The sequence below is a fragment of the Eleutherodactylus coqui genome, chromosome 1 (assembly GCF_035609145.1).
Source record: "Eleutherodactylus coqui strain aEleCoq1 chromosome 1, aEleCoq1.hap1, whole genome shotgun sequence".
In the NCBI taxonomy this organism is placed as follows: domain Eukaryota; kingdom Metazoa; phylum Chordata; class Amphibia; order Anura; family Eleutherodactylidae; genus Eleutherodactylus; species Eleutherodactylus coqui.
The window spans coordinates 479974305-479987844 of NC_089837.1; the positions used below are offsets into that span (position 1 = coordinate 479974305).

The 13540-nt window shown below is 45.6% G+C and overlaps 1 protein-coding gene across 1 annotated transcript in view; it reads right to left on the minus strand.

Annotated features, from left to right (window-relative positions):
• The window catches only part of CS (citrate synthase), a 40327-nt gene that overhangs the window by 9899 nt on the left and 16888 nt on the right, over positions 1–13540 (minus strand). The window contains exons 2-6 of the mRNA XM_066585405.1: positions 9094–9141; positions 8850–8957; positions 7858–7923; positions 7652–7783; positions 5653–5841 (exon numbers count right to left, since the gene is read on the minus strand). Coding sequence (XP_066441502.1) covers positions 5653–5841; positions 7652–7783; positions 7858–7923; positions 8850–8957; positions 9094–9141 — 543 coding nt within the window. The remainder of the gene's footprint in view (positions 1–5652; positions 5842–7651; positions 7784–7857; positions 7924–8849; positions 8958–9093; positions 9142–13540) is intronic.

A 13540-nucleotide genomic window follows, 5' to 3' on the forward strand; every position in this document is an offset into this window, starting at 1 on the left:
CACATGGGCGGATTTGATTTGTGGCACCTGCAAGTCAAGCTGCACATAGGGAGACATGGGCGCCCACAGAGGAGCTAAAAGCATGCGGATGTGATTGGTTTTTACCGACGTGCAGATCACACGTGCTGGAAGAAATAGCAGCATGCTCCACTGTCTTGCCCTGCATGTGCACCATGCTGAAAAAAGAAGAACCGGCCGTGACGGAGGAGACCCACGTTGGTTCCGGAGAGGTAAGAACATGTCTTTTAATGCCCATGTCTACGGGCACGGGCGGATTCAGCAGTAGAATGCGTGCGTGCCTGTGTGCATGAGGTCTTAGGCCGGTATGGTAAAAGGCGGCGCACAAAACGCAGCATTTTACCGGGGTGTGGAATGGTGTAGCGCTGGGTTTTTTAACCTGTGCATGTCTTGCACATTGACCTGCGTCACTTCCAGTTTGTAAAACTTTCTTCTATTGTCTTTTAGCAATATTGCATAAACGCCGCATAGATTCAATGTAATTGCGTATATACTGCGCTTTTGTACGCACCCATAGAGAATAGGGCTCTATCGTGTGTACTACGTGATAAAACAGAACATGGCGTTTTTTTTATATGCTATTCAAATACGCTCATTTGAGTCCGGCCTATTGGCTCTGACTTCTCTAATTCAGTAAATAATTCTGTTCATTACTGTTTGTTTGTTTTTTTTTAACTCGGTTGTACCGTTCCTCCGAGAAAAAAAATGACAGCTGGGCACTACGATTCGGGAGGGGTCCTACATACAGACATCACCAATCCATACCAAGCGTCAGACTATGTAAAGACGGGTTACTTTGACAAGGAATGCCAACGCCAAATTAGTAATTTTTTAAATATCCAGGATGAACAACGGAGCAAGTTAAAAGCTGAGAAAATAATGTGCCATTAATTTATGTATTTAATGGAAGCGTTTACTAAAACTGACACTCCGGGGGAGGCGACGGGTCCACTTTAAAACATAGAGCCAAGCAGGACGCTGGTTTTAGAAGCAGTCGTCTCTTCCGGCAGACAGGCAGCATATTTATTCCAGATGTCCCAAGTACTTTCCATGTGTCCTTTCTAGAGCAACACAAAATACGTCAATGTTCACGGCCGGCGCCTACATGAAATATTCTGCATGCCCTGTACTGAGCGTGTACATACGAGCTTATGGGAGTCTCCAAGGGCTGGATGACATTGAGAAGAGTCACATGAGCCTCAGCGCTGGGTCACATTAGCAAACAATGGCTTTCCGTTGCCAGTTTTGCAGTGTTCTGCAATCACAGAGCTGGAAGGTAAAAACAGGCTCCCTACAGAAATCTCCACTCTTTTCTAATTCCACCAGCATTAGCGTCCTGACAACCTGCGAGCTGTGTGTGTATGACAGTCCTGTCACTGAGCCAAGGACATTGATGGGTGGAGAGGAGACACTCATGGAAACTCCTCGCCCCTCCTTCACAAACATATCTGCAAGGTGATGCAAGGTCAAGAAGAGGCGGCCTTGTAGAGGAAGGATGTATAAGGGCTTGTATAGTAGTAAGTGGCTGGGAAAGTCTGTTCTGCGCATGAACCAATGGATCTGAGTGGAAGTATAAAACCCTGGGGGGATTTATTGTAGCTTTTGCCTATAAATATGGGAGGATATTGAGGTGTGAACAGAACCCTATATGAAGGTTTGAAGACACTTGGCTTCACGCCAAGACATGCAAGCTGCTCATGGACAGCAAGTGCCATTTGGCAACTGACCACGACTCAAAAAAAGTTTGAGAAAGTTTAATTTAAAAGAAAAAAAATCCAGTTAAATTTCTTTAAACTTTTTTTTAAATTAATGAAACACCAATTTTTTTTAAAGCAACACAATAGGTAATACCACGTTCCCAAACAATTAAAATATGTTATCTCAGGGGGGCCGATTAATTACAAGTAATTTTATAAAGAAATGACAGAATTGTTCTCCCTTTTGTGTGCCTTCCAAAAAAACAATAAAAAAAAGTAGAGATTAGCGAGTATACTCGCTAAGGGCAATTACTCAATCGAGCATTGCCCTTAGTGAGTACCTGCCCGCTCGGGAGCAAAGATTCGGCTGCCGGTGGCGGGCGGGGAGCAGGGAGCGGCAGGGAGGAACGGAGGGGAGATCTCTCTCTCCCCCCTGCTCACTGCCGCAACTCACCTCTCACCTGCGCCGGCAGCCGAATCTTTTCTTCCGAGCGGGCAGGTACTCGCTAAGGACAATGCTCGATCGAGTAATTGCCCTTAGCAAGTGTGCTCGCTCATCTCTAATAAAAAGCCCTCCAGAAGTCACATGTACCTCAAAACTGTAATGAAAGCCACAACTCTTCACACAGACCAAAGACCTCATATAGCTCTATTTCCAGAAAAATTAAAAGGTCACGAGCCTTAGAATGCTGCAATGCAGAATGGTTTTTCTTGAAAAATGTGTTTCATTGAACAAAAGTAGAGAAAAAAAAAAATCTATGAAAACTTTGTATCGTGCTGATCCAGATAACGTTCTTATTTTTACTGGATAGTGAACACTCAATACAAAATCCAAAAGGAATGGCGTAATTTCTGTACGTTTTTTTTTCTAATCTACTCAAAAAAAGAAAAAAATAGTTATGAATGCTATAGTATTGGCATCAAAAAAATATAACTCATCCAAAAACCCCACAAAAAAAAAACAAGTCATATGGCAACCAGTTATGGCTCTTGCAACAGCTGGATCCTCCTCTTCTTGTTATATAGCGTCCATTCTCAGCATTCGGATTCCTGCAGGCCAGTGTTACCGAGCACTAGGGACGTAGAGTTCACTGCCTAGCAGGGAATACCGAATCCTATGCCAGGCTATTGCCGAGACTGCGCATGCAAGCTGTCTCGGCGCGAGTATTCATATACTATAGCTGTGAGACGGCACACGTGCGGTCGCGGCAATAGCCTAACACAGGATTCAGTATTCCCAGCTAGGCAGTGAAAGCTACGGCACTAGTGATGTAACGTACACTGACCCGCCGGAAGGAGAATGGGCGCTACATAATAGAAGAGGATCCGGCCGGCTGGAGGTGACGTGACCCGGGGACTGGAGGAGCCAGGAGAAGATCGGTGAGAAGCTGCGGAAAGAAGACTGACAGGGGAGGAATAGGTAAGTATTGATTTTTTTTTTTCCTTAAATGACAGAACCCCTTTAACGCACAAGACAGACTTGTCACGAAGGGGTTAAGTTGCAAAGTATTACAACTCCAGTCCTCAGGGACCCCAACAGATCATGTTTTCAGGATTTCCCCAGTATTGCATAGGAGATGTAATTATTGTCAGTCCGCAGACATTGCCACAGGGGTTCTTACTATAGGATATCCTGAAAACATGACCTGTTGGTGGTCCCTGAGGACTGGAGTTGTACAGTCCTGCAATAGTGTAATCTTTGGTCGAGTGTCATGGTTAGTCACTGCATAGCTCTAGCCAAAAGCACAACATTCATATCCTAATTGGTTGGTGGCACAATTTAGGCGCACGACAGTTTATTACAAGAGACTTGGAAACTGCAGGCTGCCCCCTAAAGGATGGTCTAAATATTACATGCTTTGTAAACCCCCCCCCCCCCCCAAAATTTACTCAATTCCTGCAATGTTTCCCCACCGCACTTCTGGTCTCCCGTTCACACCTGCAGCGCTTCTTTGTTCACCCACCTGACCATTGCTGCAGACATGACGTCCTGCCAACATGCCTTGAGACTTCTACATTAGAAGCCCACGTGACAGATTTACAGGATTTCACCACTGAATCACAGAGCGTATTGATTTTATATAGTACTGGGAGCCTAAAACTAGATCGATCTATATAAAATCAATTTGGGCTAAACTGCTGGGGATTTTTTTTTTTTTTTTTTTTTTAAACTCGTTTTATTGAACAGTATATATTTTGGACATTACATGAATAAACAACTTTAGTTACATCTTAGGCTCCTGTGGTTCTGTGATTACATTTGGGTACGTTACATTAACATATGCAGGTAATGAATACAGTGTGGTTGTATGTTTGCTCATGGTGTCAGTGGAGGTCCATAGTTTTCTCGTGTTTTACCTGTTTGTTCCAGGAACGTTTGCTCTTAGTAGGCTTTGGAATTGGTCTTGCGTGAATATTGTACTCGTTGATCCGCACCATCTTTCCCGTACTTTATCAAATTTTTCTGGGCATTTTCTATTTTTGTACACTTTTTTCATATGGTAGGATGGCATTTACTATGTTCTGCCATTTTGAGAGGGTCGGGGGGCGTCTATCCATCCATCGCAGAGCTACTGCTTTGCAGGCATAAAATAGTGTCTTAGTGAGAAATATCCTGTCATGGTATTGCCACTGTTCTTCATCTAGGATACCCAATAGGCATACTGCTGGGTCCTGTGGCACCGGTATACCCATCAGATGAGTTAGGAACTCTGTAATTTCTCCCCAGTATGTGTAAATGTTGGGGCAGCTCCATATTAGATGGTTGAAGTTTGCATTTGCGGCTCTACATCTATTTGCGGGTTTGTGGGTGTTCTATTCATTTTATGGAGTCTGATCGGTGTCAGATAACACTGGTGTAATATATAGTTGGGTTAGTTTGTTGTTTGCAGCTGGTGATTCTGCTGGGGAATTTTTAGTAGTCTAATCTACAAGTCTCCTGCATTCTATGCATCACTCACACACCTTTACAATTTCTCTCAGTGGTGCAGGAACCCAATGATGAATGGAAGCTACATACATCATCTATGAAAGCCATGTTAGACTTCTACAAGCTCATTGTGAGCTAGAAAAGCTGTCATGTAGAATCACCGCAAGATAATAGCGGAACTCTGCATTTTTACTTAAAAAGTATAATATTTAAAAAAACAAACAGACACCACATCATTAAATCTCTGTGCTTTCTAATCTCTCAAGTCAGTATAAGAAATTCTATGAGAAGAAAAAAAAAAAGTTCTATCCCCAGATAGCCCAGGACTGATGTTAGCGCCACCTGCTGTTTCTCTTCAGTGCCCACCTCAGTAAATATTCCAAGCTTGGATACACAATCCCAGTCTTGCTTCTCTGGGTACGTGTCGGGACTCCTGGTGTGGCAGGCGGCTGCTCCTGAAGCTGCACGCCAGAATGAATGCTGGGCAATAGCAGTCACGCTGTCTCACTTGCTCAGCATCTCTTACGACATTAGAAGTTGTAGTAACTGCAGAAGTAGCTGCTCCCCACATCAGGGATCCCTCCACAACCCCAGAAGGGCAGAGAGAAAAAGTAAGAATGAGCATGTGGATCAGTTACAGAGTTAGACACAGTAAAGACAGCAGGTGGCGCTATTCTGTCATTAGTACTGGAATATCTGCGGACAAAAAAAAAATTTTTTTTTAAAAGTAAATTATGGTCTCGATTTAACTAGAAATTATTTTTTGTGGGACGACAAGTTTAAAATGCAGCCATATAAATAAGCATAACAAGCTCATATGCTGGTAGTATGCGGGATCTGAATGCGGCATACATTACAGGCCACTACTGATGGTGATAGAACGCTTTTCTGTGTGCAATATCTTTGACAAAAAGAAAAAAAAAAATGTAAAAAAATATTTATATATTGTTCTACGACTCAGTTTTAACATGCCATCACAAATCTACCCAAGTCTGGCAGAAGTCTTACCTCCCAGTACTTCGCCTTGCTAACACCTTCAGCATAAGCCCGGGCAAAGTTGCTCTCGCTGTTTAGGGCTGTGATTGCAGCGCTTAACTGAGACATGGGGTGCAGATTGGTGGGAAAGTTGTCCAGCATAGTTACAACGTGGGACGGAAGAGCTGCTCGCTTTGCCCATTCTTTAGAGAGCCAATTAACCTGTGAAACAGAAAGTCAAGCGACATGAATAGAAGTAAATGAATAAAATCTGCTTACTTGGAAGAAAATTGTTATCATACCACTTCTGCTCAGAGACGATTTCTACAGAAAGCAGACCGCTCTGTTCCCACTGCAGTGGCTGAGATTGGTACTGCAGGCAATATTCCCACTAAAACAAAAAGGGATATAGCTTGCAATACCAAGCCTGGCCACTGCAGTGGGAACAGAGCTGTCTGCTTCCTGCAGAAATCAGCTCAGTGCAACAGCCTGGCAAACAGCTTATAGCTGGATGTTTTAATGCTTTTTTGGGGATTTTTTGTACTATTACTACTGGGGCTGATTTAGGGAATACGATTAGTAATAGTGTCCCTTATATCGGCTCCAGTAGTAAAAGCATTACTGCTGGGGCCGCCGTGTTGGGGGTGTAAGAAGAAGAAGAGAAAAAAAAAAAAATCACCGTAACTGCTGGGGCCACTGGGGGGAGGGTGGTCACTATTTCTGCTGGGGCCGCTGTGTGCGCGCTACAAAACGCAAGTATGTTAAGTCCTTGGTTTCCTATGGGTTAATTCACACCTGCGATGTTTTGTAGCATGTGACATCCCGACACAAAAACCTTGTGGGTCCCGCGATATGCACACTAGTCATGAAGTTTTATAGCCCGCGCTTCCCTATGGAGCCTTCCTTTCTGTTGCATCGTACGAAAACGTCATTTTCGTGCGGTACGATGCAACTTTGACAGTGGGAAATCCTACTGTCATAGCCCTAACTGCAGGGAAAGAAACTAACAAAAAATAAAAAACAGTTTACATCACCTTAGTGCTGTCAGCCCGGCCACATTTTCTCCTTGGGTCCTCGGCACTACTCTCCATCTCTTTTGGCCAGGGATTGAAAAATCTCTGCTCCTGTAAACGCGGCCTCAGATTGGCTAAGCGTTAGCCAATCACAGCTAGCGCTTCCAGGAGGCGAAAATTTTTTGATCCCGAGCCAGAAGAGATGAAAAAGAAGAGTGCCAGGCACTGAGAAGAAGCTGCGTTGAAACCCCGGACAGTGCTTATAGGTGATGTATACTTTTTTCTGTCCTGTAGCTAGGGCTAATTTTGGGGGTGAGACTTCTATTTCAAGCCACCCCTGAAAATCCTAGCTCTACAAAATTGCAGTATCACCGCGAGAAACCACAGTGATATCGCACGTACCAGCGATGAGATATTGCTGCGATTTTCTTGCAGCGATGCCGTGTTCCCCGTGTGAAGACCTTACTAATGAGGTATGTGTTCAGTCGTGGTGGAAATGCTGCCGAATGTCCTCACTGGAAATTTCTATGGCAAATTCAGCATCCAAAAAGCAGTCAAAATCTGCATACTGTCTATTTTGAAACAGCATTGTCCTTTTTATAACGGATGTAAAAAAAAAATAAAAAATAAAAAAATAAATCATACGTTGTGATAAGCCCCGCCCCCTGACGTGTTGGCACTTTGTGATAAATAAGTGAGTTTTGATTAGCTGTTGGGGCACTGTCTCAAAAATGTTCGCCATCATTGATCTAGCTGAACCATGTTCACAAAACAGATTGCAGCAGTACTGTGGTGACCAGAGCTCGCATTAAGGGTGTACGTGCTGCAGGCTTCCCACAACATCAGAATCAGCAGCAACCAAATTGTGTGGATTTGCAATCTTTACATAACAAAAGGTTGAAATCCTCAGTGTAAATGCTGCAGATTTTCTGCTGTGAATTCCGCAGCATTTACGGCCGGTGTGCAGAGACACCAATACTGCAGCTAGCGGATTACAGGAGGTTTCTACTGGAAATTACCTGTTCTTGTGAGGGCACCTCCCCTGTGACCAAGAGCCAGAAGAGTCCCTCAGGTAGTGGCTCCGCACCTCCTTGTGCCTTGGGCAGCAGTTTCTGGCATTCGGGGATGCTGTAACCACGGAAGCGGATACCCTAGAAACACAATATGAAGTTGTGAGTTATAGGAGTAGAACACAATAGTGTTAGCTGCTTTGTCTAACTCTTACCTCATCAGCATCAAGCACAGATGTTTCGTAGACTAATCCCTTCATGCCTCTCATACCGCCATACATCTAGAGGGCAAACAGAGCAGGACAAGTGAGGAAATGACAGGTTACACACGTTTACTCTAATAATTCGGTTTATTTTGCCAATTACTCAAAACTGTAGAAGGCAAGAAGTCCATGAGGCATCTGCAAAGTGTAGATCGTCGTTGTATCAGAGTGGTTGGACCAGACAGACATTTTCGGATGCTGCATTTAGAGTGACCAATAATGTTTCAAACGTGCGAAACTGAACGAAAATTGTGCAGTTTAAACACGAGCGAATGACGAATGAGAAACATGCAGTTCTTGTTCGATGTTTAGTTACGGCCAGCATAATAATCGCCAGCTAATTTGCAGGCCGTTTAAATGCTGATCTTCAGTGTTTCACATAGGAATGGGAAACCCTGACCGATAAGGGACTGAGAACGGCACAAATCTCAAGGAATCTAAACAGGCTGCCCGTGATGATGTCACCAGCTCGTTCGCTCGGGCAAATGAGAATGGCGAGATTTTCGTTCTGCCTAAAAGGACCGTTAGAAGGAGGCCGCCTCAGAGATTGCTCCTCCCTTTGTTTTCAGCTCCCATTAGGAGTCTATGGGAGCTTTAAGCATTTTTCGTCAAAAGATAGGGCAAGACCTATCTTCTGATGCAGCGTCAAAAGTTGGCGACCGAAAACAGATGCAGATTTGAAAGTGCATTTTTTTCACGCGCCTGAAAAAGAAAAAAGAGGGGGGGGGGGGGGGGGGAAATATAAAAAAAAACAAAAAAAAACAGTGTGAATGAACACATTGGAATCCAATGCTTCACATGGTCTCGATTTTCAGCCGACGTTCGATTGTGGCTAAATAGCCGCCTAAATTTGCCCGTGTGAATAAGGCCCAGTATATACTATTACTAGGCATCCATCAGCCCAAGATAAAAGGCAGCGCGGATATTTTTCCAGCTTTACTCACCATATCAACAGTGATTTGGCCAATAACAGTCTTCCCGTGCTGCTGTCTAAAGTTCTTGATTCTTGCTTGCTCTTTGGGAATGAGGTCTGACAAAACATCTTTTAGGTTCTAGAGAAGAAAAAAAAAAAAAAAAGTAAGAAAGTGCAGTAAAAGTCCTGAATGTTTACCAGTGGGAGTTACCAATCACATTAAAGAATGAGCCCAAGACAAACCCAACAGGGAAACAAAAGACCTGGGAGCTTACCGTGGAGGAGCTGGCATGGCGAGCGGCAACCAAGACACAAGGAGAGTTCTGTTTGGAGAAGAAAGAAGAGATTGTGCCCATTACTCGGCTGTTTGGACAACAAGAGACTGAAAATATCATGGCGTTGCCTGCCAAGGCGATTATAAAAAGCAGTCTAGGAAACCCAAGGGATGGGAATAGCCTTCATACACAAATGCGTAATATTCTCCGAGGTGTTCGCTAATAACCCGATCCGCGGCAACATTACCGGTCTATATTCTTTAGTTGAAATAGTAGATTTTAGAGACGCCTCCTATCCACTTAAAAGGAGGAAGCAGGTAGCCATGGAAAGGTGAGAGCAGGGTTTACCCAACAGCACATAAGGCAAAGGATGAAACCAGTAAACAACTTGTTAAACTTGTTATATAAGCTCCTAGAGCCCAGAGGGCGTACGTATCCCATATATTACCTGCATGTAAAGTGCGCGGTGCACATGCTTATATGCTGCTCATGTTAAGGCCTCCTGCAGACAGCCGGGTCGGATCTCGTTGCGAGATTTCTTGCAGCGGGATGCAAGCTGTGCCCCTGCAGTGACCACTGCGGCTCACCTGCTCCTGGCGTCTCCCCACTCTGCTATGTGCCCAGCGGGCGCATGCACAGAGCGGAGACACCGTGTCACTAGTGACGTCTCTCTGCGGGCCTCGCACAGAAATAGGACATGCCGCGGATTGTTTTCCGCGTGTTTTCATGTGGTCAAATCGCAGCCGTCTGCATAGGATTGCATTATCTAATGCAATCCTATGGCAGTGGGCAGAAATTCTGTGGGAAATCCCACCGTGGAATTTCCACCCATCTGCAGGGGGCCGAAATCTCCATAACCTAGAATGGTGTGTATGTCGCACCTAAATAGGGCATGCACTGCCCCCCCCCCCCCCCCCCCTCAAACGCATGTATTAAGAAAACACAGGTGTGAATGGCCTAATAGGAATCAATGTAAGTATATAACTAGTATAAGCCAACATTTCATGATCGCCAGAGTCCGACCGCCACTGATCCGAAAGGAAAAGGGGGGCAGTGATGGAAATGAATCAGACCGTTGTATAGACTGAATGGAAGTTGCCCTGGAGGGAGAAACTGACGGGACTCCATTCTGCAGCAACTGTAAACTGCAGATTCTGTGAGCAGAAATTCCATTTTGAGAATCTGCCCCCATGTAAATATGGCGTTGGCGTTTATTCACATGAGGCGTAACTGCTGCGCAATTTACAATACAAGCCGGGCGGAGGAGATTTATGAAATCTCACTGCAGAAAAACCGGCACGAGATTAGGAGAATTGACCCGTGACGCGGATCCCCAGCACAGCTTCACCTCTTCAAATGAATGGAATGAAATCCGCAGTGTATGTTTTCCACTGCAGAAAATATACCAAGTGTGCAGGCAGACTTACAGAGGCCATTACTGCGACACGTGGCAAGTCACAGACCCACATCTGTGCAGCGGGTCAGGAGGAATATCATGTCTCCTCAAGGAGACACCTAGGTGGTGAGTGAGGCGACTTATAAGGCCATGCATGCTCCTCTGGGTATTATATGCAAACAAGGAAGACGGAACAATACCTCTGCCATCCAAGAGGTGGCGCTGCAGAGGTCTTGTTCCATCTTCCTTATTTGCAACAGTCACACTAAAAGCCTAGAATAAGCCTAATCCAGCATGATGCCACACCTGACTTACTGCCTAGAGCCGGTTGTCTAGCCTGGACTTGATACTGTATGTATAATAAGAGACACCTGAAACATCACATAACCCAACATCAGGCGGAGGGAAAGCCGATCTGGTTCTAGCTTGCAATATCCAGCAGCTTTATGCGAGGTGCCGGATACTTGTCACACCGCATACCGGGAGGAGGACGGCTCGGCCACAGCTTCTACGTGGTTACGTTTGTTTCTAGTCTGTTAGAGCAAAAATCACTGCAAGGAAACATTAAGTAAGAAGGTATTGTCCGCCATTGTGGCGCCTAATACTGCATTCAACGGACGTCCGCACAAGTCATGAGGATCTCAAGCAGTGCAGCTTGGGTCCAATTAAGGGCTTCTTCAGACGATCCCATTTACGTGCGCAAAATTTGCTTTTGTAAGCCTTTGAAAAATTACATTTTAATCCCCTCATGAAGATTACTTTCATTTGCCAGAATGCAGCTCTCTGGTCCCGACGGCTGCATATGGTACATTAGTATGCATCCGTAGTCCAAGACACTCCGCTCCTCTGACTGGCCTGCACGGCTCGTAGGCTCTTTTACACGGGTGCAGATGCCCGAAGGCCGTCTCAGCGATGTTCCTTCCTGTGCTTTTACACAGGTACGAGCATCGCTACTAAATGGAGGCGGAGCGGGTTGGATCGTTTCGGCCCGACCACCTCCACTCACAATAGACAGGCAGTTGATTCATAGACGGACGACTGCCCGTTTACATGGGCCAATGTGTCGTACCAATTAATGTACAGTGTACATCAGGTAATCCGAGAAGCTTGTGCTTGATTATTGCAACCCCCTGCTGATCAGCCTCCCCCACGCCAGACTCTACCCTCTCCAATCCATCCTGAATGCGGCAGCCAGGCTCATCTTCCTGTCCAGCCGCTCCTCGGACGCCTCTGCCCTGTGCCGGTCACTGCACTGGCTGCCCGTTAAATACAGAATTCAATTTAAACTCACTACCTTCATCCACAAAGCCCTCCACAGCGCAGCGCCACCCTATATCGCCTCCCTCATCTCAATCCATCACCCAGCCCGGGCTCTCCGCTCTGCTAACGAAACCAGATTGAGCGCCCCTTTAATTCGAACTTCATTCCCGCCTCCAAGACTTCTCCAGAGCAGCACCGATCCTCTGGAACGCACTACCAAAGGCTACCCGAGCAATCCAGGACTCGCAGAACTTCAGGCTTGCTCTAAAAACGCACCTCTTCAGGGAGGCATACCATATCTCCTAAACCAAACCCCTCTGTACTCCGCCTGATAACATGCTCCCTGACCTACTGACTGCAATCCCTGCTAGCCACCTTCAACTGCCCCGCAGTCATACCGATCCTGCAGTCACATCCTGCAGTCACACGGCCACTATACGGCCTGACCATTGTGTGTATAGCATCCCTCACTCTCCACCTGGCCATACCGTGCACATCTCCAGCCCTTTACCTACTGTATCCCCCATTATCTGTAGTATGTAAGCTCGTTGGAGCAGGACCCTCACCCCTACTGTCTCCATCAACTTATTACTATGTAACCGTGGTTCTGTAATGTTTGTACTTTTGTCTTTCTGTATTCCCCGTCTTTGTCAAAGATGCAGAATATGTTGGCGCTATACAAATTAAGATTATTATGCGGCCATCTTTGTCCGGACCCGGAGGGTGACCTTAAAGAAATTCCTTTGTGCTGAAATCTCCCAACTACTCTGTTCTACACCGGCCATTATAGAATAGTCATTTCAGGGACCATCACTTAGTACTTTTGTCTTGCCTTCTACATGGCGGGTTCAGGAGTCGGGGTGTTCGTGTGTTTAGGGCTTTCATATGTTATTCCTGTTGGTGCAGCGACCTGCTGGAAGTTAGTCGCTCCTGTCATACCTAACAAGTGTGCTGGGAAGGAGCAGCTGCTAATGTGTATTTACAGGTTTCTCCCCTTTGGATGCGAGCCACAAAAACAGCACATATAAAATACACACCAAGGACAGCTTCACAGCATTATTTGGGTGTTCTGGCTCAGCCGTTCCTACGATGGAGACTGTTCGGGACAGTAAGCCCTGCGGTCGGACCATAAGGCTGCTTTCCCACTTGCACTGGGGATTCCGTTTTCTGCTCCATTCAGAGAACAGGAAAGGGGAATTCCTGCGACTGAACAGTTCAGTTTCTGGACAGAACCAAACGGCGCTAAGTGGACCCCATTTGCCTATAATGGGGTCTGTCCGCTTTGCGCCCAACTGGCCGGTTTTTGGAAAAAATAAGTGCTGCATGCAGAGCTTGTTCTCCTGGTATCTGCAGCCAGATCCACGATATAATCTCTGGTTGGACGTTCCGATGCCGATGAGACCGACCGGCCTGCCTAACACACCGATGCATAAATGTGGCCATAATACAATTGTGTGGAACTGGCCTAAAGCCGGTGTCTGAGACAAACTTTCACCTCTAAATCCATTTTCAACCTGAATATAAAGAGACTCGCACATGTTAGACTGGATATAAAAGGATATCAGTGAAGACCTTGACCCCATAAAAGGCACGTGCCGCCTGACAACCTCTCCCATCACACCGATCCAGCTTCCAAAGGGCATTTTGTCATCCTAACCTTTAGATATTTCACAACTAATCTCATACAATAAAGTTACAGCTTTTGACAGGTTCCCTTTAAAGAACACTAAGGGCTTATTCACAGAGGCGACTTTAATGTCTAAGTTCTCACTGAGTTTGGAGCGAACAGAA